This window comes from Lutra lutra, chromosome 5 (assembly GCF_902655055.1).
Source record: "Lutra lutra chromosome 5, mLutLut1.2, whole genome shotgun sequence".
Taxonomy (NCBI): Eukaryota; Metazoa; Chordata; class Mammalia; order Carnivora; family Mustelidae; genus Lutra; species Lutra lutra.
Window position 1 is genome coordinate 46714307 of NC_062282.1, and position 24164 is coordinate 46738470.

A 24164-nucleotide genomic window follows, 5' to 3' on the forward strand; every position below is an offset into this window, starting at 1 on the left:
CTGGGCAAATTATTTTTTTTGTGCTTTACTTTGGGGATGATCATGTCTCCATCAAAGGGTAGTGTAGACCCCATGAGTGAATGTGCAGAAAACAGCATGGGGCTTGGCATCTTGATACAGAGATGTGCTTCGTAAAACAGGTAGTTGGTTTTTAAGGTTACACCTGTTATCTACATTTGGAGGTAAGAAGGTAAGTCTCTAGAGAGGCCTGGCAAGGAAGGGCGTCTGGGTCGTGGCTGCTAATCACTATGATCCCCTCCTCTGTTACAGCCCCCAATGGGTGAGGAGGGCAACCACAAGCGACACCCAGTGGCGGCAGGAGGTGGCAGCGGTGAGGGCAGGAAGCGATGCCCCTCCCAGTCTTCCAGCAGGCCCGCCACCATGATCAGCCAACCCCCTACACCACCCACTGGCCAGCCTGTCCGGGAAGATGCCAAATGGACGAGCCAGCACTCGGACACACAGACTTTGGGAAAGTGAAAAGCCCATTAGCCCTGGGGTTTGGGGGGTGGGGATGGGGTGGGCAAGAGTCCATGGGGGTGCCCAGTCCCAGGAGAGGGGACAGAGAAGGGACAGGCCTCGAGTCATTAGAATGGGCCTTCGTGCTGAGTAGCAACGTGTATACCATTTGGGCTATCAGAGGTACCCCTGGGCAGGAGCCTCCACACACCCTCTTCCCCTTCCTCTCTCCATGACTCTTCTTCACATCCTAGCTTCTTCTAAGGGGGGGGAGGGAAAGGGGGGAGATTTTTTTTATATATATATATATATATATATCAAGTTTTAAATTATTGATAGTTCGTCTGGATTACCAAAATCACTCTGTAGCCCTGCCCGCGGCTGGTAGGCCGCCACCCTGGTTCCCAGCCACAGCCTCCTGCTCCCCCTCAAGCCAACTATGCAGCCCACAAGAAGGCCCTGTGGGCCCCATTGCCCAGCACTGTCCCATGCAAGGCTCTGGCAGCGTCCCTGGGCCCCACAAGCATCAGCCCTCTGATCATCTGGGGCTTGTCATCACCATGTTCTCCCCCTGCTGTCCCCACCATGCCCTTCTGCCATCTTCTGGGAGAAGGAAACCAAAGGATCTAGAAGTGGGGGCAGGGGAAGGTTTCATCCTCTCCCCACCCCCCTCTCCCCATACCCCTTACTCCCCAGCCCAGAGACGCTGCTCATACCAGAAAAGACTATTGAAAGATGATTTATTTTATTTTTCTCTGACCTTTCCATCCTTGGAAAAATGGAAAAAAAAAAAAAAAAAAAAAAAAGACAAAATCGACCACAAAAGACCAAAAAAATAAATCAGAAAACCCCCACCTAATCCACAGAAAGTGATGTCTTTCCCCTACCCTTGGATTTTGTTTTTTGTTTTGTTTTGTTCTTGGAAATAATATTTTTTTAAAAGTTGCCTTATTGTGGAGCGGGAATCTGAAATACCCAAATGCCTGTTTTCCTCGGTGGAGTCAACTCGAAGAGCTCACACCTTCTCTGGATGTGCCTGGGCTGGATTGGCTAGGATCTTCCTCTGGACTGAGTTGCATGTACAGTGCCTCCTGCCTGTAGGCAAGAGAGTTGGGGGCGGCTCACGTAGAGCCGTCCCTGAAATACCCCTGCTGTTGCATCGTTTGAAGCTGGCGTCCTGTGTCCGTACACTGCTGCCGCTGTTGTGCCCTTGCTCTGCTTGCTGTTGCTTCATGACAGGCCCCGTCCTGCCGTGACACCCTTCATCCTACCCTGGGAACCCCAAGGCCAGGTTGGCTTCAAACTGTTGAAGAAGAGCATTGGCCTGGATCTGGGACACACTTGGCCTCAGCTTGACCGCCTCCCCTCACCTCCAAGGGGAAAGGTGAACGCCTGGCAGACGAGGCTGGGGAACGTGTTGCCCGGAAAGCTCTGAGACCTCAAGGAGGCTTTGTCTCCTAACAGGCGGAGAAGGATGCCATTCTCCTCCCTTGGGTCTGGTGGGGTCTCCCCATCTTGCATCCCCCCTCTGCAAGCCATCTCTGCCCACCCTCCAATTGACCCTGCCTGGGAATGAGGGATGAGGAGGATTTGAGGGCTGGGGGGAATCCTGCCAGTTGGAGAAGCCCCGCGGCAGGAAGGTATATGTGGACATAGAGTATACCTGACTTCTCTTCTCCAGCCACTGACTGCTGGGGTCGGGCTGAGCGACAATGGCATGGTTGGAGTCCGCTGGCACCCAAAACTAGGGAGGGTGACGAAGGACTGACCCACACAGATTGAGCTGTGTGTCGGGTGCGGGCGTGACGACATGTCCCCCCCGTAGTGGGGACCGAGCAGCACAGAGAAGTTGATGGTAGTGTTGCTCCATTGCTGACACTTCCTTGGCCCTCTTTTTAACTGTTTCTTCTGTTGGGCCCAAAGATCAGGAGCAGGAGACAGTATCCCAGACTGGCAAGGGCTTGCCCTCTGTTACGGGCACCTCACCGCTTTCGGCCTATACCCTTCCCCATCTCTGCGCTCCCAGTGGTTAGTATGTGGGAAGCCCACCTCAGTTCCTGTGACCTGGTTTGTCTCGAAAGTCAAGGATGAGTGTCTGGTCTTTGCTCTGTAAGTGGGATCTGAGGCCTTCCCCTGCTGTTTGGTGCCTGCCCTGCGTTGTATCAGATGCTGGACTCCTGCATCCCTTCTTCCCTTTTTACCCCCTTTCTTTGGGTTGCTCAGCCCTGTACTGTATCCAGCACCATAGAACCTCAGTGTTTGTCCTCTGCTGGGTTTGGGAGCGCAAGGAAGCCTTGGGGGTGTGCGGAAAGGCTTTTCTTACCTAGAGTTTACTCCCAGGCCAGGGGGCTGCCATCCCCTCCCTGATTCTCCCACAGACACCCCAGAGAGAGGAAGCCCCTTTGGGGTGGGGAGGTGAGGACTTCATCTCATCACAGGCTGAGGATGGGGGGAGGGGTTTTTTCTCTTTCTTTTTTGTAACATGTTAGGAGTTAATGTTGCAAAGAGTAGTTTACATCTTCACTTTCTGAAGACACTTGAATTTAGGACCGACGTATCTGTGACAGGCATGCCAGGAGCGGCCGGAGCCATCAGGGGCTTGCCGCTTCACACCCACCACCCTCCCGTGGGGGTCCCAAGACCTGAGACACAAAGCAGCCTGCCCAAACCCTTCCACTCATCCTGTACCCCTCCACGAGTGGTCCATGCCAGTATGACCTCTGGGCATCAAACATCACAAGGTCTGAGTGCCTCAGCCCTGCTAAGGGGCAGGGTTCTCTTGCCCTCTTTTGAACCTGGCGGCAGACTCACTCCCAGTAGGGTGGCTGCCTGGCCCTGCCCCAGCCTGGACCCCTGGGGCTCAGGCCTAGGTGCTGAGCCCCCATGTCAAAGTTGTTACGTTTTTGTTTTGTTCCATTGTAGCTCATTTTTCCCCCTTCCCTGATGATTGATTTTACAAAAGAAAGTAAGCTGCTCAGCAGGCCCTGGAAGTGGGGAGCAGGGGCAAGGAAGATGACTAGACAAGGGGCAAGGGCCAGTGGGCGTGGGTTTTGTTTTTGTTTTTGCCAAAAAGCCTGAGTACAGCGGTGTGGATGATCTGGTGCCCTTGTGAGTGGGACCTAAAGTATGTCCTGTGTGGAAGGGCCCCTGGATTTGCCCCCGCCCCTGCCCTCTCCTTCAGCCATGTCGATGGCAGAGGCAGAGAAGATCAGAACTTCTAGCCCGTTTCTCACTGGCGAGGAAAACTTGTCATCTGGCTTTGCGGAGAAGGTTCCACCTTACGCTCATAGTACATTATCTTTACCATGTGCTAGGATATCACATTTAAAAGGACAAAAAAAAAAAATGTAAAATACTTGAATGAGCTTGTATTATAACATTAATATTATTGAGAGCATCTGCTTTCCAGGCTGAAGTGATTCATTCATTATTCTAGTCCTGCTTTAGTCCTTTGTAATTTGTGGTAATTATGCTTTTCTTTTTAATACAAAAAAAATGTATAAAAATAAAAACTTGAAAAGGCAAAACACTGGCTGGTCTCCCATCTGGGGTACAGCTCTTGAGGGATGGAGCCTCAGATCCAGGGAGTCCTGTAGTCGGAATGTGCAATGTGCACATAAAAGCTTTTGCAGGGCTCTGCTGTCGGACTTGTGAGGAGTCTGCCTAGGGAGCAGACTCCCGGAGCTGCTGCTGAATGGTTCCAGGAGGAGTCCTCAGTGGTTTTTGAGGGCTCCTGCCAGCCTCGAGTTCACGGCCACCTTGGGGCTCAGGTGAGACGTGGCAGCGGTAGTCGGTGCCACAGAATAGGGAGCTGCCGGGCAGCAGCTCTGGGGGTTCTGCCCCCTTGCACGGCTCCCGGGATTTCTGTCCTCTGGCTGTGGCTTGGCATCTTGTAAGGAGACAGCCAGGAAGGTTGCTGGGATGCCTCATGGACAGCCAGCACCACCCCTCACTGAAGACTTCCCCTGCTAGGTTGTAGAGGATTAATCGGTCAGTGCTCTGGCCTTAGGGAAATCCAGGCCAGCCAGTGAGCCCTGAAGGTTGAAGCTGGAATGATGACTATACCCCACTCCACCCATGACCGGCTCCTGGGCTGTCGGTGGCTTTTCCCTGACCCGTGAGGCCGGGCACTGGCAGAAGAAACGTTTGGAATGCCAGTCTGGCCTAGATGTAGCATTAAAAAACTGGAAGTGAGGCATGGCCTTCCCTACTCATTAATCTGACCACTCTCTCATGCCTAGCACTGGAGCATCCCAGCAGAAGTGGTTTTCCAAAGAATTCCACCATTATTTCCGTGGGCAGGTGCTTTAGGACCACTGTTTGCCTCCGTGGCCTGAAGAAGAGTCGAGAAGGTGGCAACCGGGGCTTCTGTAGGTGGATCTGGGGACAGGCAGATACCCTACTTCCACAGCCTGGTAAGGATGCTCAGAGTGGCCACTGATGGTTATTGCACGGCTGTGGCTCCCAGATGTCATGTGGTTAGGAGTGTCCGGACTAGTCAGAGAAAACATGGAAGCCCCTACTGGAATTAAGAGATCAGTTTATTTTCCATGCCTTCCACTTTCACCCTCACAAGGTCTGTTGGGAATTTAGTGACGTCTCCCTTTTCGTAAGCCTCACTTGTTCACCCAACCTCAGGGCCATTCTATTTGGTGAAGAAGAGCACGGGCTCAGGCCCCTCTGTCAGAGCCCAGCCACCTGGCTGCCAAAAGGTATGAGAGACTGTCAGCCTCTTGACCCTCTACAATACCTCAAAGTCTAAAGCCCTCACGGGAAAAAAGGCATCCATTCTTCTCCTCCACATTCCTCATTCCCTACCCTATTAAGTATACTGAAGATGGGCTGTTTCCTAAGTGTTTACTTGTAAGAATAGGTTGTGCGTGCAGGCTAGCATCTGCGGCAGTTCAGACCATGGGTGCACCAGAAGCTAGACTTAAACTCAGGGCATGGGTGTTCTGGGGATGGGGCCAGGCCCACCAAGGCCAGACTAGGGGATGGGGTGGGTGGGGTTTTGAAGGCCAAGGAGGACACTGGTAAGTGCCCAGTTGGTGTACTGGGCAGGTCTGGAGTTGTAGCGCTGATAGGAAGGAAGGAGTCTTAGATTTGCTTGGAGACTTGGCCCTATCCAGTATTAATTAAGGTGGTTAATAAAACAACGGATGGTTTTCTTGACAGCTGAAAGTCCAAATAACAAGAATTTAGTAACTGAGAATGGTGGTCTTCAGATTGTCCTTGGGAGCTGCAGGGTTCCTGACAATGTCTGGCTGCTGAGGGAAGGCCAGGCTGGGGGCTGCTGCAGCCCACGCAGGTCTTCGGTTTTGTTTCAGATAATAAGGTTCCTGACAAAGTTTCATTGGAAATAAATGGTGTTGAGACAACTGGTCAATCATCTGGGGGAAGGAAAAGGGTTTTGCCCTTTGGTCAGCCATGTTTTTCTTGCCTTTTCTGAGAGGGTTCTAGCCCCCTCAGTTGGGTGTCCCCAAAGGTCAGGAACTCTGACCCTCCCTTCTGTGGATAAAAGGACCTCCAGCTTAGCAGGTCAGCAGGGTTTGGCCTGTGGTTTCTGTGTTTCCACATCTGGCTGAAGGTGGGGGTTGGCGTGCATCTCTTTGATATCCCAGTTTTCATCCAGGGAGGGGCGCTCTGTGATAGGCTTTTTTCTTTTCATAGAGGGATGATGTTTGCAATGGGGTAGAGGTGAAATGGGGCCTGTGTTAGCTGACTGTGTATGTGTGTGTGTTTTGGAAATGAGGGTGTCCTAGCCCTGGCCAGAGTAGGATATGAGAAAAGCTTTTAGCAACAGGAAGGGGCAAAGTAATACCTTCTGGTTCCCTCACCCCCTGGCACCCGGAGGAGACTTCCCAGAGCTGGCAGTAGCTTCCTATCTCACCACCACTTTTGCATTCTCTGTGTCTTGTCTAGGTCATAAAAAGGTCATCTGGGGTCATCTTTCCCCTTCTGCAGCAAAACGACCAGGGGGACTCACCAGGACCGCTCTTAAAAGTGGTTTCTTCTCACGGGCCTCCATTCTGGGAGCTGTTTTACCCCCTTCCTTAAGCCAACTCCTTCTTGTTCCTTCTGAGGGACAATAGGGGCAGCTGGGGGAGCCCTGGCCCCATCCTTGGCCTACTTTTCTGGGAAGATGATCTAACCCCCTGCCCCAGTGGTGCTGTCATTAGTGAATGGCTGGGGGAGCAAGTTTGGTGCAGTCAGAATGACTCAGGCCACCGGAGCAGTCCAGTGAGGGGGACAGCCAGGATGGCCCTGGGGCCCTGTCTCACTCCATCTTCTTCAGGGCATCTGGGATGCTCTCAGACAGTGGGGTGAAGCCCAGCAGGAGGATGTGTCTCTCGTAGGCCTTGGTCTGCTTGAACACTGTGTCGGTCCCATGGAGGTGGTCCAGCACCCCCAGCACCCCATAGCACTGGTTGAACCTGGAGGAGAGAGGATGGTGCGGGAGACTGGTGTGCTGTTCTTTTCATTCATGCTAGCCTTACATTTCTAAGCCCTCCTACCCCAAACACCCATCCCCAACATGCTGACCGCCTCCATCAGAACATCCCAGGGAGTTGTGCACATGCCTGGGGCCACTCTGGACTGACAACCTACGCTCTTCTTTTGAAAAGCTATCTGACTCCGCCGCACACAAGTCAGAATGTGTGGCAGAGCTTGGCTTGTTCAGGTTGGTTCAGGGGCCACCTCCATCAGAATCCCCCAGAACATTTAACTAAAACGCAGTTTGTGAGTCCTGCTGCCCCACACACTTTGATTCAGCAATGTGCAGCAGAACCCCCAAACCTGTGTTTTATCAAGGTTATCTCAGGTGATCATGGCGCTGGAGGTTTGTAGACCACACTTGCAAAAGCCCGGAGGCTTTCAGAGAGGACAGTTCCCCTTGTGAGGCGGACATGATAACCACTACACTGCAGAAATGGACAATTCCCCTTGAATTGTGTGCAGTATTCTTAGGTGTACTCAAAGGTACACCTATTCTTAGGTATACTCAAAGGGCCCAGGACCTAAGTAAAGGTTAAAAACCCACAGCTGCAGGAAGACCCAGTGTTAGGAAGAAGGAATAGAGCAAGGTGATCTGGGTCCAGCATGGTCCTTATTCTGCCAACCTCTAGAACTCTCCCTCCACTAGTACCATCACAAGGAAACTGAAGATACCTGGGTCATGTCTGCTCCTGGAATCTCCAGGAGAGAAGGTGAAGGTTATTGCCCAAGGACCCACAGTGGGGAAAGAGGTCTTACTTGAGATGATGGTAGTCATGGAATTCAGGTGAAGGCAGGAAAGGTAGGTGGTAGCCACAGTGGGAAATGGTGGTGGTGATGAGGGCCAAGGAGAACCACACGGTGATGGAGGACAAGTGGGAGCCCATTATTATGGGACCCACCATCACCGGCAGCATGTTGGAGACCTGCAAGGGGAGGGCTGTTTTGAAGGTGGGTCCCAGGGAGATGGAGGGGACCCAATGGGTGTCTACTTTGCCCCAGGGTGGTACCAGCAGGACTTCTTTGACTCAGATCTGGAGAAGCTGAAAGAGTTGCAGGACCTTGATTCACTGGAGTCCTTAAGCTTTTTAACTTTCAGACAAGTTACTGTTTGAGATAACTTCTGCTGGGCATCTCACAAAGCCTAGCACAGACTGGGTCAACACTAAATGGTAGCTGGTGAATGGGAAGAAGGGAGAAAGGGCCACTGTGGTCTTAATTCTCTGTGGGAGGCCTTTGGGAAGGTGGTTGGGGCCCTCTGCCCTTTGCCTCTGGAGAGGAGACCTCTACTGACCACATGCTCGATAGGGTGGGCATAGAGAGAGATCACGCCAATGGGAGCTGTCCACTCATGGTGTTTCTTGTGGATTTTCTTGTAAAATGCTGGGTGGTGAAGGAGCCTGGAAAAATAGTTAACAGTTAATAATCTGCCAGTCTCCCTTTTCCCTTTCCCACCAGACCATGAGAAACCAAAGGTAGGAGCTAAGAGTTCCTCCTATGGAGCAAAGTTGCAAACACATTGGATTGGCACCCAGACCTGCCTTTGCATTCTAACCCCACCTCTTATGCTGCATAATTTGGGGGTGGGTTTCTTTGCCTCTACCTCAGCTGTACTAGCTGTGGGGATGGCAGGAATGGTGCCCACAAAGAATTCAGTAAGGAAACAAATGGGGAAGCGCCCCACTGCACATGAATGCAGCGGCTTTCTTTGCTGGACATCCTCTGTCAGTTGCCTCAAGTTGTCAGTCGTGGAACAAATAGTTGGTGTCCACATTAACTAAGAGGTGGCTTTTGAGGCCAGGTGATGTTGCTCTGAGGCCTCAATTTCCTCCCTTCCAAGTGAGCCCTGGGAGAGTGAGCAGCCAGCTGTGTCTGGGCTGGGACCAGCTCACCGGTGCGAGTAGTAGAACAGGACTTCCTCAATCAGAGTGAAGATAGCCAGCTCCAGGAGGAACCAGTGGAAGGTGGGTAGCTCTCGGCGGCAGGGGTCTCCCCACAGCTTGAGGACGGGATAGAGGAAGACCAGCATGGGCAGAGAGATCACGCACTGGTTGAAGAGAACTGTGCGGACAGACTGGCGTAGTTTCTCGGCGTCCACCTGCCCAAGGTAAGGAAGGAGGTCTTTCCATTCTAGAAACGCCTTCGCTGTGATCCTCTCACAGGGGGCCCTCACTCTGGGGTGGATGCTCAGTGTGACGTCTGGCCATAGCCAGCAGCCCCCAGCTGCTGCCCAAGCCCTGGGGTGGCCCATCCAGTGATAACCCTGCTTTTGGAAACTCCCTTCTCAGCAGCCTCCAAGTCAGCCTGAGCCTGTCTTCTTCCTGCCAAGTGTCACCACTGTTCTCCCCATTTCTCTAGCCAGGCCCAGACCTGCTCCTGACAGGCACTGTAGGGTGCCTCTAGGGTGCTTGGAGAAGGCTGTCAACTCTCAGGTTGATACCCTTTTTCAGCCTTTGAGCCCTTCCTCATCCACAGAGGCTTGACCATATCAGGTGCAGAGATCAAGGTCACCTGCCCCCTCCTGTGGCCCAGCCTCCCTGACCAGGCCCAGAGTGAAGAGAAGGTGAGCTAGAGAACTGCCTATCCAGGTCCTGACCAAACTTCCTGTGACTTGGTCTTCCTGGTTTTCATGGTGGGACTGTCAGGATGGGGACCTGCCTGAGCACTCTGTCCAGGTTTTCTCTGGCAAGCTGGCTCCAAAATCTATCACCCTCAATACTGGGCCTCAATACTCTAGCCAGCATTTGCCCAAGAATCAGTACCTGACCCTTCCCTTCCTCAGAGCACTGGGGCTCCCTGGAATAGCCGCATGACCACGGGTCACTTCCTGGGTCCTGACAAACTAGTTTGGGGACTGGTCAGAAGGGTTTCTCCCTGAGTTGCCCCCATGAGCTGGAGGGGTTCTGAGTGGTCGTCAGGCTTCAGCTTTGCTCTTCCTCCAGCTTTCTCCGGCACGGCATGGACTAACTGACTCGAATCCACGCTCTAAGCTTTCAGTTCCATCCCACGGTGAAGCCAGGCCAGGCCAACCTTTTTTGGGAGCACCTGTAGATGAAGCCATACAACCTTCTGGAAACCCTGACCCAGAGGAGGGTGTCACGCATGTTTACTCCTTCAGTGATTCGGCTGATAGGTCTTGAGCACCCTCGACACTGCAGGCGGTGTCCTGTGTGCTGGGAAGCAAGCATGAGCAAAACAAAGGATCCTCCCCTCCTTGAGTTTCTATTCCTGGTGCCAGTAATCTTAAATAGAATGGTCAGGGTGAGCTTTGTGGAGATGGTGAGATCTGAACAAAGAGAGGAGGAAGGTGAGGGAAAGGAGAGCTGCAGGGGGTCTTCAGGCGAAGGGCACAGCTGGTGAAAGGCTGTCTGCACCTCTCTGGCATCTCTGACCGGAGAGGAGTGTGAGAAGTAGGAGGTGAGGCCAAAATGGTGGGGAGGCGTGAGAGCACAGATGGCCTTGTAGGTCATTGGGAAAACTGGCTTTTCATACAAGGGAAATGTGGGGTCATGATGGGAAGAGAAGTGACAAACTCTCACAGGATTACTCCAGTCACTGCGCTGACCACAGACTGGAGGAGTAAGACTAGACCGAGAGAGACGAGTGAGAACAGTCCTGTAGGCAGAAGAGAATGACCACTCGGACCAGTGGGGGTAGTGAAGGGCGGCCCTGACATGAACTCCCTTCCAGAATGTGGGTGGCAGACTTTGAGGGGATGATCAGAATTTCTCTTGGGGACATTCTGGATGGGAGATGTCAAAGAGGCCTTTGGCAATCCGAGCCTGGAATTCAGAAGAGAGCCCCGGCTAGAGATAGAAATGTGTGCGCTGTTGGCATATAGACTGTATTTAAAGTCATGACACTGGAAGAGAAAAGTGAGGGAGTGAAGACAGAGATGGGGAGCAAGGCCTGAACCCCAGGATGCTTAGCATTAAGAGGCGGGGGAGAAGAGGAGACACCAGAAGGGAGACCGTGAAGGAGCAGCCACTAAGATGGGAGGAGAAGCGGAAAGCCAGGTAGGAGAATATACAACACGAATGCAGAGACAAGCCCCTGTGAAGACAAGCCTGCTAGGGCTAATGAGAGGAACCTTCGAGAGCACTTGGGGTGGAGGGGGGGCGGTGAGGGCCTGACCTGAGCAGGTTCACACAAGAGGTGAGATAGTGGGTTTGCGGTTATCAGGGAAATACCGGCTGAAGCACTGCAGGCGAATCTGTAATGTCTGGAACTTACTTTCGAATGGTTAAGCTAAAAATTACAGGTGCGTACGTATTTGTATTTAACATCTACATAATGCAAATACTGTAAAATGTTTAAAAGTGGTGAATCCAGGCAACATGTGAATGAGTGATCATTGTACTGCTTTGTTTCAACTTCTGTATCTATGTTTACTTTTTTTTTTAAAGATTTTATTTATTTTATTTGACAGATAGAGATCACAAGTAGGCAGAGAGGCAGGCAGAGAGAGAGAGGAAGCAGGCTCCCTGCCGAGCAGAGAGCCCGATGCGGGGCTCGATCCCAGGACCCTGGGATCATGACCTGAGCCGAAGGCAGAGGCTTTAATCCACTGAGCCACCCAGGCGCCCCTGTTTACTATTTTTTGTAATTACAATATGCTGGGTGAAAAGAGTGGACTGAGAGGAGCTGGAAACCCTACAGACAACTCTTTCAAACAGCCTGGTTGCAGGTACTGCTCGAGGGCTGAGGTGGAGAGAGCCAGTGGGATCTTTCTTCTGCTTAGTGAAGGAGGAAGCGAGGCTCTCCTCCTCCTGGAGGTCAGGGAAGGAAGTGTTGGGGATGTGAGGAGGGAGGGGAAGATGCAAACCAGCTGTCCAGGAAAGCAGGAGAGCAAACAGGGCAGGGGGCTGGGCGCCTGTGGAGGCCCACACTGTGGGAGCACCAGACCTGGAGTCTGATGAGAGGGGCCCAGGCTCTGTTTCCTAGTGACACTCTGACCTTAAGCTAGTCATGGCTCCTTTCTGAACCTCGGCTTTGGCAGCAGGCAAAAAGACCTTCCCTGTGTTGCTCTCCAACCACTGTAGACTGTCACCATGAATGTTGTCAAGGTGGGTGATACTCCTGAGAGCTCATGTGGCCTGGGGGTGAGAGCATGAGCCCTGGGGTCAGAGAGTTGGAGCGTGCATCCGCTACCCATGACACACCTCAGAGCCTATTTCCTCATCTGAACCATGAAGGTTAGGACAGTCCCTGGCCTTGAGCATTTACTCCGTGGTGCCTAATGAGGAGACCACCACGGTCTGACAGATGAAGGGCTCTCAACAGCCCAGCACTGGCTTTGACATCAGTCCCAGTCCATGCCTACAAAGCTGGACCCGGAGAAAGCCCCCGGATCAGCCAGCAGGGACAGTCTCAAATGAGTGGAGCCAATGCACATGGCCAGTAGCTCTGGTTCAGGAAGAGGCTCTTCTGAAATCCTGGGTCAAGGGCCTTATTTTTCACCCATTCTGCTTTCTGGAGTGCTGGGCAGTGGCAGAATGCCCTGATGCCGAGATGAGTCACCTAGGCACCTGGGCAGGCATTTAGAAGACGTGTTCTCTGGGAAGGGAGCCAAAGTGTGGTTCCAGGTGGAGCTGGGAAAAGAATCTGGAGTTAAGAATGAACTTGTTGTGTAAGAAAAGGCTCCTGGAGGTTGTCAAAGCACAAGCAGGAGACCGGGCTGAAGGCCGGTCTAGGGCTGGGGGTGGGAGGGTTGGAGGGGTAGGAGGGGTGCGGGTGTGGGGGGAGGCTCCCTTCCAGTGCCATTAAGTGGAAGACCTGGGTCCTGGGTTAGGAGTTCCCTGTAAGCAGGGTCCAGGACTGGCTTCTTGTGGATAAGCTACACACCCACAGTTGAAGTGAATGATTGGGAAGGAAGACCTGCTTGAAAAGCAGCCACCGCCCACACATCACATCTCTCTATCCATCCTGGGCCAGCCACTGTGCCAACAGCTGTCCTCCGTGTTTTCGGCATCTGGCCATGGCCGTCCCTACCCTGGCCACTGAGGGGGAAGCTGCCTGCTGTCTCTGCACTCAGCCAGGTACCAGGCTAAGCCCAACCTTCTGGTTCCCAAAATGCTGATCGCAGTGCTGTGGGGCAGCGCAGGCAGGTGCAGAGCCACAGATGGGAATCAGAGGACCAGGATATTTGTCCTGCCTGGCTGGCTCTGAGATCTGGGGCAGATTATTTCCTCTCTCCAACCTTCTACACAGTAACTTGGCTCGCAGAGGCCGTGCTCTCTCCCAGGCCCATGGTGAGCATTGTGAGTGTGGCTTTTGCTCGCGCCCTCTATGCTTTGACCCGGAGAAGCCACTGCCACACTTACTGGTTCATTCTTGCCAACCTGAATTCGGTAGCGGGAGATGAAGTTAGGTTTTCCAGTTGTGTCAACCACCAGCAGAAGCCCGTTGAAGGCCCAGAAGAGCAGAACGGGTACTTGGGTGGCACCTGAGGATAGGGACCAGAAGGAAACAATCAGGGCACTTTGGGTTCTCACGGCACATCTATTAACAGAACACAGCCTGACGGGACCAAGGCTGTGTGGTAGGCAGTCCCTTGCTGGGGAGGTCTTGGTGCTCCTGGCCAGAGGGTCTTATCTTTTTTTTTTTTTTTAAAGATTTTTATTTATTTATTTGACAGGTAGAGTTCACAAGTAGGCAGAGAGGCAGGCAGAGAGAGAGGAGGAAGCAGGCTCCCTGCTGAGCAGAGAACCCGATGTGGGGCTCGATCCCAGGACCCTGGAATCATGACCCGAGCCGAAGGCAGAGGCTTAACCCACTGAGCCACCCAGGCACCCCTAGAGGGTCTTATCTTTAGTCCTGGGGTGACTGACTAGCTGGGGGAACTTGGCCAGGTCACTTAAGGAGTGTCTCTATTTTCTTAGTTGTAAAATGGAGACCACAACCTTCTAGGTTGTTGAAGACAAAAAAAAAATTGTTAAATAGAAATAAAATTTATAATAAATATAAAATCCATATAATAATGAATAAACAAACTACAAATAAATTTAGGTTGACAGCTGGGAGTCTGTGCCTACTGAACACTTTATGAATTCCCAAGGGAGGGAGAAGCAGAGGAAGTGCTTGGTACGACAGGGTTCCTAATGAACACTAGACTAGGAGTCAGTCAGAACCTTAATCCCTATGACCCTATGAGCTAAGCAGTGGGAGTTCAGGTATCTAGCCCGCAGTTCCCAAAGTGGAAAACTCATCTCTCAAGGCATCCTTGGTTAAACAGTGTTCATACCCGCTTTCTCGGAAAGCCATGGTCCAGAATAGCCTGCTAGTGGCTCTAAGAGAAACCCATTTGACTTGGTTAATTAAGCCCAGCCTTTCCCAATCTTTTTTTACACCCAGGAACTCTATTTTCTCAGAACACCTAAGAACATGATGGCCCTGTACTCGTTTGCACAGGACAGTTTGAATTTACATCAGGCAGTCTAGCATAATTATTAACACCACCTCATCTAGTCTCACAAATGTTCCTCTTTGGATGAAAAATTGTACGTCCACCCCACCCATTCACATCCCACAGCACTGATGCTCTGCAGGATACTTTAGCAAACTGGTGATCCACACTTGCAAAATTTAGATAGGGCTTTTTTTTTTTTTTTTTTGCTCCGCATCCCACTTTCCTGTAAAGTCATTCTGAGAATCTCTGATCTCTGACTATAAACAAACAAGCACTTTCTCCACTAGGATTGCCTCTTATTGGAATAACAATACAATGTTACCTAACTCTTTTTTTTTTTTTTTCCTAACTCTTGAACTAGTAACTTTGTCTGTGTTTCGCAGCCTCCTTCTAAATATCCCAAGGGCCAAGGGCATTTTACTTAACTCTGTGTCTCCGTATTCTTCTTCCTGTACCCTTCTTGCTCCCACCAGAAACCCCAGTGCCTGCGTCCACTGGGACCTGAAAAACACTTGGCCAGTGCTGTGGGGAAACAGGATTAACACAGCATCCTAGGGGGTAATCTGGCAGTATCCAAAGAAGAGAAGAGCAACAGAAAAGGGGGGGTTGGGGGGGGAGAAAAAGAAAAAGGCCACACATGTCCATACACATATATATCCATTACCACATAAAACAAACAAACAAACAACAAACACAATAGAACCCTTAAGGAGCCTGAGTGTCTATTAATAGGGAATGGACTAAACAGATTAGAGTTATCTCTATATAACGGACTAGACTGGGCAGCTTAAAATAGTAAAGTCAGTTTAAACGAACTGACATGGAAAGATGCCCACAATCTATTCAATGAAAAAAGAATAAAAAAATAGTTGGTATTGTCTAAGTTCAACCATATATCCAATATAGACTCTTCTATATTTATACTAATTTACACATTATTTATACGACTTATACAAATATATTAACTGTGGTTATTTCTTGGATATGAGTGGGTGACTTTCACTTTATGCTTTTTGGAATTGTCTGATGTTTATTTTTAACAACGAACATGTATTTGCTTTTATTCTCAGAAAATTACATGCTTTCTTAATTTGGAAAAAAATAATATGTTGGTGGTTGCCTAGCGGGCCAACCATCAAGGTAGTGCCTCCTTGTAGATCCAAAGGCTCCTGAAGGAATACAGAATAAAAGACCCAACAAGATAAGATCTTGAACTTTTTTCCAGATGTAACACTTAAAATTTGATCTCCTTCATATTTGCTTATCATTGGGGTGAAAGGCAATTTTCCCATCACTGTAACAAATATATATACATACATATGTATATGTATGTATATATGTATGTATATGTATCAAATGTTTTCTCACTACTTCCCCATATATGTTTGCAATCTACATTGTTCTTTTCAATGACTCTTCAATGACAGCTTGCACTGAACCTGTCATATTTAATGTTTAGCCTGTTTTCAGAGTTCTTCCAGCTGAAAACAATTGTCAAGGACATTTTATTTGTACTTTTGCTTTGTGACAACTGGCACTTTTTTTTTTTATCTCCCCTTCTAGACTGTGACATAGTCTTTTATTACTATTTTTTTAGAAAAAAAATTTTTTTTGAGAGACAGTGCATGCGTGGGAGGCAGGGTAAGTGGGGAGAGGAGCAGAGGGAGGAAAGGCACAGAATCCCAAGCAGACTCCTCACGGGGCACAGAGCCTGAAACCGGGCTCCATCTCAGGACCCTGACATCGTGACCTGAGCCCCAGTCAAGAACTGGAGATGCTTAACTGACTGAGCCACCCAGGCACCCCTGTGACATAGTTTTTTAAATGAGATAAACACTTCATCTTAAGTATCTCTATATCCTCCATAAAAATTTGGCAGAGTGACATTAACACTCTTTGTGTGAACGAACTTGTGATTGAGGACATTCACCATTGTCGATAATGCTGATATAAATACCTGTTAAAATGTCTTTTTTCTTCCACCACATTTTCTTTGGCTTATTGTGAGTCATTCACAACATCAGTAAATATTAAGTGACCACTTGTTGTCAAGCCCCAAGAGCTAGATTACACCAGGGATGAGGACACAGTCTCACAGGAGATCGAGCGGCTCTCTGTGCTTGTGGACCCGACATCCAGAAGCAGGACTGGTACTCGAAACATGCATTCATTTTCAGACACGGTTTGTTCTTAAATTTTTCTATTTTCAGGGGGAGGGGAGTCTCAGGTTCTTTTCTTAGAAATCCTTAGGCAGCCATTTCAGACTACCTATGATTAGCCCTCTTTGGGATTACCACTGTCATAAAGGTCTTCATTCCTTGGAATAAGGAGCTGAGAAATCTCAAAGTAGAGAAGAAAACCACAGACAAAGAATTAAGCTGTGATCGTGTACCCAAACCCTAAGCACTCGCGGTCTGGAAGGCTCACCTATAATGTAGAGGGCCCACTCCTTCCCTTCGAATGTCGACAGCAGCCTCTCCCACTGGGCTTGCCAAAAATAGCCAGAAGCGCCCCAGAATCTCTGAAGATGCCTTGGAAGAGAAGTCATTGAGGTTTCCGGGTGAAGACAGGAGGGTGGACAGTTTCTTACCGCACGCTCCACCTCAGGACCCCCAGCACACTGTCTCCAGGTTGTGAAGGAAAGCTGGCAGCTCACCATGTGACTGAGTTCCAGAAGGCCACGAGCAAGAGAAGGCCAGAGCCCAAGATGAAAGCTGTCCTCCTCATGGAGCCCCAGATGTGTCCCTCCTAGAGGACAAGAAAGTGTCAGGCCCCAGCGAGCCTCCTGCTGTTACAGACAGCTCACAGCTAGTCCTGGCAGGTAAGATGTGGGATCAGTATCTCAACCACGTCAGCATCACACATCTGCTGACCTTTCCCCAGCTTCTGTGGGAGGCTCTTCCTTATTAAGAGCTCTGGGGCTGTATAGGGGTGTGTTCATGAAAATGAGAGTTCAAGGCTGGGGAAAGGAAGATAATAAACCCGACTCCAGAGAAACTAGCAGTTCTGTCACCCTGAGAAGGACAGGTAAGCCTTCCCCAGCAGTGAGGCCTCAGCACCACTCCTCCTGTGGAATACAGATGCCCATTCTCGGGGCACTGGAATCGCCTGGGAGCTTTAAAAAAAATCCCAGTCCCCAGATTCCTTCCCTGCCTGATTACATAAGAGCCTCCAGGGTGAGACCTAGGTCTCTGTTTCTTTTTTGTTGTTTTTGTTTTTGTTTTGTTTTTTTAAAGCTCCCCAGCTAATTCCAGTGGACAGGCAAGGCGGAGACAGCACAGAAACATCTGCAGAAACTGTTCATGGGCCACACCTTTTTCCCCATCCCCATTCCCCTCTTGCTCAGGAAGAAAAAAGAACGAATGAACACATGTTCTGACTTTTAATAATTCCTCTGCTTCTAGTGGGAGGAGCCTGGGTTGCCCCTGCCCAGGATAACGAGCAGTTCTAAGGGGAAGAACGGACCCCTGGCCATCACTGGGCGGTCCCTGACCTAGTCTCCTCCAAAAAGTCTAAAGTAGAGATCATTGCAAACTTGATGGTCAAGCAAACTGTCAGATTTGGAGAAGGAAAATGCTACCGGCTGTGTCACCAATTTCCACTGTACCATGGACAGAAATGACAACCGTCCCTTCCCTCTCCTATTTCGAAGCCCAGACCGAGTCTGCTTATATCCTTTCCCGGGAGAGAGCTGGCTGGTCCCTGCAGCTGTGTGCCCGAAGTTCTCCTGCAGTCAGCGAGCTGGACCAGGGACACAGGTGCAGGGGCCATTGGCTGCAGGAAGCTGCTCTAATAGGACACCATGTTTTAACTCAGACTTTGGAGCTCTGAGGCAGTACGCTGTTTGGACTGAGCCGTCTGTTTACCTTCAGCGTTACCTTCTCGCACTTCTGATCGAAAGACCAAAGAGAACAAACTTATTTTCCGTGGCCAGTGAGAAGTTTTTGAAACTTTTCAATACAATTTTGAAAATAACAAAGTTATTTTCCGTGGCCAGTGAAAAGTTTTTGAAACTAGTGCCCCTCAGGGTCCTGAGCTCTGGAAATGAACTTTCCCCTCTCTCCTTGAGGGCTGGATGGACCAATCAGGGGAACTTGTTCTTTTAAGCAGGCCATGGAACACTCACCCTCAAGCTTGCCAGACATTTAACTCGGGCTTGGCAATTATTCCTTTTTTAGTATTCAGAGGACCCTTTTCATGAACTTTTCCAGACTCGCTAGGAATTTTTCATTTGCGTGTAATCAGATCAAGCTAAATTAAATCAAAAACCTCAATTTCACATAGAAGAGTAGCTACTTTTTTAGGGGTGAGATTGTGTCATCTCTCTCTGGCAGCCCAAGTGAAAGGACTATAAACAAGCCAAAGGTCTCTGTGCCATGCAAGAGCACAGGGCAGAAGTCAGCTCAGAAGTCAGCTGGGGTCAAGGGTTGGTTCCCAATCCCAGTTTCCAGCCCCCAGTGGGCTTCTCCTATCTCCAGAGCAGTTATAAAAAGGGGTGGTTTCAAAGGCCTGAGGGACGGGGCATTCCTCGGGGCCAGGAGACAATGGGAAGATGGCCATCAGGCTTTTTAGGTCTTCTCCTGGCATCGTGCTACCTCGCATGGGCAAAGGAGTTGAGTTAAACGGCAGCTGGGAATCCAGTGGTCTTTGCCCAGCTACTGAAATGAGCACACCACCAATGTGTCAGCAACCCCTAGACCTTGGTGGAGACCCCAGATACATAGCACGGGCAGCTATGGAAGGAGCCAGTGGCTGCCTTCTCACTAGCTCCGTGGGTGGGGTGCTGGGAGTTACCTGTTTTGGCTTGTCACTGTGTTGCATTCTTCCAGCTTCTCCCTTCATCTGGAACAAGAAAGCACCAGTGAGTCATGAGGTCATGTTCAGAGGCAATGAAGCAAGTGTAAAGACTGACTGAAGAATGTCAAGGGGAATGGCTAGGTGTGGTTTTTTAAAGCTGGCTACTGACTAAAACCATCTGGGGAGTCAGATAACCTCTGTCTGGGCTCCCACATCTGGAGATGGAATTGGTGTGGGCACAGGTAACATAAATCAGAGTTGGCAGTGGGGGACTCCCATCGGCAAGGAAAGGGTTCTCTACAGGAGGAACTGTGGCAAATTCTCCCCTGGAATAGCTTTACTCCCTGCCTCAGCACAACCCTGTCTCATTCAGGAGAAAGCTTTCCTCTGTACCTCCATGGCACCCTAACTGCTGATGGCCTACAGCCCCAAGGCACCTGGACTGAAGCCAGGGCCAGGCCCATGATCTGCATGGACAGCTGGTGTAACCTCTGTGAACTCAGGCTACCACACACAGGGGCTGTTTTTGTAACACTGACTGAAATGGAAGCATTTTGTAACCTGTTCAACAGGATTTGAATGAACGGTGTATTTACATGCAGGAATCATTAGACAGTGAATCTGGAAATCTGACACCTTTCTCAAGGTTCTATCATCAATGGGTCTGTCACTTACTGGTTTTATGACCTTGGTCAAAATGTTCTCTTTGAGCCTCGATTTCCTTCACCATAAAATGAGAATAACAACGGGGTCCCCGGTTGTGTGATCTCTGCTGGAGGACTGTAACGGCCATGAGGACAGGCTCTCTGGTGTGCCCTTCCTGGGGCCTTCGCACAGGACGTGCATAGTCCATGTACACTGAGGGGATGAATCAGAGGATCTGGTTCGTTGGGCTAGCGTTGGCCCTGATGGACCTCGGGAACTCCTACATCGGTCACCCAGGGATTGGTCGAAACCTGGATTTCCAGGCTATGCTCCAAATCAGAGTCTCTTAGGGCAGAGGCTAAGAAACTGCATTTTGGGGGCACCTGGGTGGCTCAGTGGGTTGGGCCGCTGCCTTCGGCTCAGGTCAGGATCCCAGGTCCTGGGTTCGAGCCCCGCATCGGGCTTTCTGCTCAGCGGGGAGCCTGCTTCCTCCTCTCTCTCTGTCTGCCTCTCTGCCTACTTGTGATTTCTCTCTGTCAAATAAATGGGTAAAATCTTTAAAAAAAAAAAAAAAAGAAAGAAACTGCATTTTGGACTCGTTCCTGATGTGGTTCTGGAAGACTTCACTGTCAACCCTGGCTACGTAAGCTATGGGCTGTGGGTTGGTAAAAGGAATGGCCATCACCTGAGGTCTATGGGGCACAGGCTGGCTCTGGCAAATGTCTTCTCACTCAGTCCTGACTCCCATCCCTTCTTCTTGGCAGAAAGCAGAAGCTAGAAGTTTGCACTGCTACAGAATGGAAGTTCCCTAAGTCAACACACTGGGGGAAATACCAACGACATCATGAAATCCAACCCACCTAATTTAATCAAATAAGCACGATCCACTGGGATCTACTCTGTACCAGGCCCCACGGCCTTTCATGGGTACTGCAGAGCACACTGGGAAAACCACAGGAAGGACACCGCCTTCAAGTTGCTCATAGTCCAGCTGGAAGCAAGCCTAGCAATACAGGCTGAAGTCCAGCAACTGAGAAGAGAATGGCAGGAAAGGCCTCAGGATGGGAGTAGAGAGGAACCGGGGGTGGAGCTGGAACAAAATGCAAGATAGCACAGGCCTATTAAAGTCCTGAACGAAAGATGGGACGCCTGGGAGGCTCAGTTGGTTAAGCGGCTGCCTTCGGCTCAGGTCATGATCCCAGCGTCCTGGGATCGAGTCCCACATCGGGCTCCTTGCTGGGCAGGGAACCTGCTTCTCCCTCTGCCTCTGCCTGCCTCTCTGTCTGCCTGTGCTCGCTCGCTCTCTCTCCCTCTGTCCCTGACAAATAAATAAAATCTTTAAAAAAAAAAAAAAAGAAAGAATTATGTTCACCTTCAGCACTACTTTTAACATTCAATGGGGCATACGTCAACACAATTAGACAAGAGAAAATAAGCAAAGGTAAAGAATTGGGAAGAGAAAGGTAAAATCCTATTTTTGGATGCAGTAGTCCCCTCCTAATTGTGGGGGATATATTCCAAGACCCCCAGAGGGTGCCGGAAGCTGCAGGTGGCACTAAACCATTCATGTCCTATGCTTTCTCCTATGCACGTATATACCTGTAATAAAGCTTACTTGGTAAGTTAGGCATCATAAGAGATTAGTAACAATAAAGTAGAACAGTAATAACAAAATACTGCAATAAGTGATGTGAATGTGAGTGATCTCTCTATCTCATTCTCTCTCAAAAGATCTATGCTATTTATCCTTCCAGGCAGAAATTTTTTTGTCCGCGTTCATACTCCTCATTGAGGCACCCATAGTGAGGACGACACCTGCCACAGATTTGCCTTTGCTCATTGTCACTGCAGTTTGCTCCCAGGCTGCCATGGCATCAGCTTTAGGCCTTAACCTCAAGAAATTAATTGCTTGGTTTTTGGTTTTGTTCTTGTTTTTTTAAATTGCTTGGGTGTTCTGATGGGTTGTGTCTTTGGTATGCATTCTTGCAACTTGTGTGTGCCCTTCTGAATGCCCTTTTTAATTTTTTTTTTAAAGATTTTATTTATTTATTTGACAGAGAGAGATCACAAGCAGGCAGAGAGGCAGGCAGAGAGACAGGAGGAAGCAGGCTCCCTGCTGAGCAGAGAGCCCGATGCGGGACTCGATCCCAGGACTCCGAGATCATGACCTGAGCCGAAGGCAGTGGCTTAACCCACTGAGCCACCCAGGCACCCCTGAATGCCCTTTTTAATCTTGGCCTTTTCCAGTAGCTTCCTGGCATTCCTCTTAAGTGTTTTTGCAACAAACTTAAAGCGTTTCTCCGTATCTGAAATAATGCCATGGTTTCTCCAGGAAAATGGCAGCCTGGGACAGTGGCTGGATTTGGTATTTGGGTGGCTGGGGATGGTGCTTGCCCTGAGTTGCCAGCCAGCTTGATTTTGTTGAGTATCTCACTACCTGTCTTATTGCAGAGCTCTAGTAAGTGTGGTGCTAGCACATGAACAGGCAGACGTATATAATGCATGAGAAAGTCCAGAAACAGACATATATGGGAATGTAACATATGATAAAAGGAAATCAATGTAAATGCACTTTGAACTAAACAGATGCTGAACCTCCTCTATGATAAGAGAAATGTGAATTAGAACTACAATGAGAGGGGACGCGTAGGTGGCCTAGTCATCTGAGTGACGAACTCTTGGTTTTGGCTCAGGTCATCATCTCAGGGTCATGGGACTGAGCCTGGCATCAGGCTCCTCACTCCGTGCAAAGTCTGCTTGTCCCTCTCCCTCCCCCCTCTGCTCCTCTCCTCATTCTGTCTCTCTCTCTCAAATAAATAAAACATTAAAAAAAATAAAACTACAATGACAAATTATTTCTCACCCATCAGCAGGGCAACAATCCAACAGTTGGATCACATGCTCTGCTGGTAAGGCTGAGGGGACTTTAGAATTGTATTTAGGGACACCTGGGTGGCTCCGTCAGTTAAGTGGCTGCCTTCAGCTCAGGTCATGATCCCAGGGTCCTGGATCGAGTCCCATGTTGGGCTCCCTGCTCAGCGGAGAGCCTGCTTCTCCCTTTCCCTCTGCCTATATGTGCTCTCTCTATCTCTCTGAGAAATAAATAAAAACCTCTAAAAAAATAAAAAATAAAATTGTATTTGTTCTCATTTTTTTTTAAAGATATTATTTATTTGACAGAGAGAGCACCAGCAGGGGAGCAACAGAGGAAGAGGGACAACCAGGCTCCACGCTGAACAAGGAGCCCGATGACCCCAGCAGAAGGCAGATGCTTAACCCACTGAGCCACCTGGGTGTACCTCAATAAAGGCATTTAAATTTTAAAAGATAGGGGCGCCTGGGTGGCTCAGTGGGTTAAGCCACTGCCTTCGGCTCAGGTCATGATGTCAGAGTCCTGGGATCGAGCCCCGCATCGGGCTCTCTGCTCAGCAGGGAGCCTGCTTCCTCCTTTCTCTCTGCCTGCCTCTCTGCCTGCTTATGATCTCTCTCTGTCAAATAAATAAATAAAATCTTTAAAAAATAATAATAATAATAAATTTTAAAAGATAACATGGGGTGCATGAGTGGCTCAGTTAAGCATCTGCCTTCTACTGGGGTCACGATCCCAGAGTCCTGGGATCGACCCCCACACTGGGCTCCTTGCTCGTGGGGAACCTGCTTTTCCCTCTACCTATTGCTCTCCTTGCTTGTGCTCTCTCTGACAATATCTTAAAAAAAAAAAAAAATGTCTTGGGGCTCCTGGGTGGCTCAGATAGTTAAGCATCTGCCTTCAGGTTAGGTCATGATCTCAAGGTCCTGGGATGGAGCACCACGTTGGGCTCCCAGCTCAGCGGGGAGACTGGTTCTTCCTCTCCCTCTACCTCTCCCACCGCTGGTGCTCTCTCTGTCTCCCAAAGGAATAAATAAAATCCTAAATATATGTCTTTATTGATACACAATTCACATACCATATGATTTACCCATTGAAAATGTGCATTCATTCAGCTTTTAGTATGTTCATAGAGTCGTGCACTCATCACCATGATTCATGTTAGAACATTTTCATTGTCCCAAAGGGAAACCCTGCACCCTTTACTCATCAATTTCCAATTCTTTTCTCCTTCCGCCCCGACTCTAGCCCTAAGCATCCAGTGATCCACTCTCTGTCTCTCTGGATTTGTCTATTCTGGACATTTCGGATAAATGGAATCATATGCTATGTGGCCCTTTGTGAGCGGCTTCTTTCACTGAGCATGTCTTCAGGGGTCATCTGTGTTATAGCATGGATCACTACTTCATTTTTTGATTGCCAAGTAACATTCTGTTACGTGGATGTATTGTATTTCACTTATCCATTCATCTGTGGGTAGACATCTGGGCT

General features: G+C 49.7%; 2 protein-coding genes across 3 annotated transcripts in view; one reads left to right on the forward strand and one right to left on the reverse strand.

Moving 5' to 3' along the window:
- The window catches only part of LARP1 (La ribonucleoprotein 1, translational regulator), a 56827-nt gene extending 55423 nt beyond the window's left edge, over positions 1–1404 (forward strand). Inside the window, 1 exon segment of the mRNA XM_047731626.1 lies at positions 271–1404. Within this exon segment, the coding sequence (XP_047587582.1) occupies positions 271–480 (210 nt within the window). The 3' untranslated portion in view covers positions 481–1404.
- FAXDC2 (fatty acid hydroxylase domain containing 2) overlaps positions 1199–24164 on the reverse strand; it is a 33436-nt gene continuing 10470 nt past the window's right edge. The window contains exons 3-10 of one of the 2 annotated variants that reach the window (XM_047731633.1): positions 19157–19204; positions 17019–17110; positions 16790–16893; positions 13296–13399; positions 8847–9052; positions 8249–8354; positions 7714–7880; positions 1199–6893 (exon numbers count right to left, since the gene is read on the reverse strand). In XM_047731633.1, the coding sequence (XP_047587589.1) occupies positions 6737–6893; positions 7714–7880; positions 8249–8354; positions 8847–9052; positions 13296–13399; positions 16790–16893; positions 17019–17110; positions 19157–19204 (984 nt within the window). In that variant the 3' untranslated portion in view covers positions 1199–6736. Of the gene's footprint in view, positions 6894–7713; positions 7881–8248; positions 8355–8846; positions 9053–13277; positions 13400–16789; positions 16894–17018; positions 17111–19156; positions 19205–24164 lie in introns of both variants that reach the window. The other variant, XM_047731631.1, reaches the window with a different exon arrangement.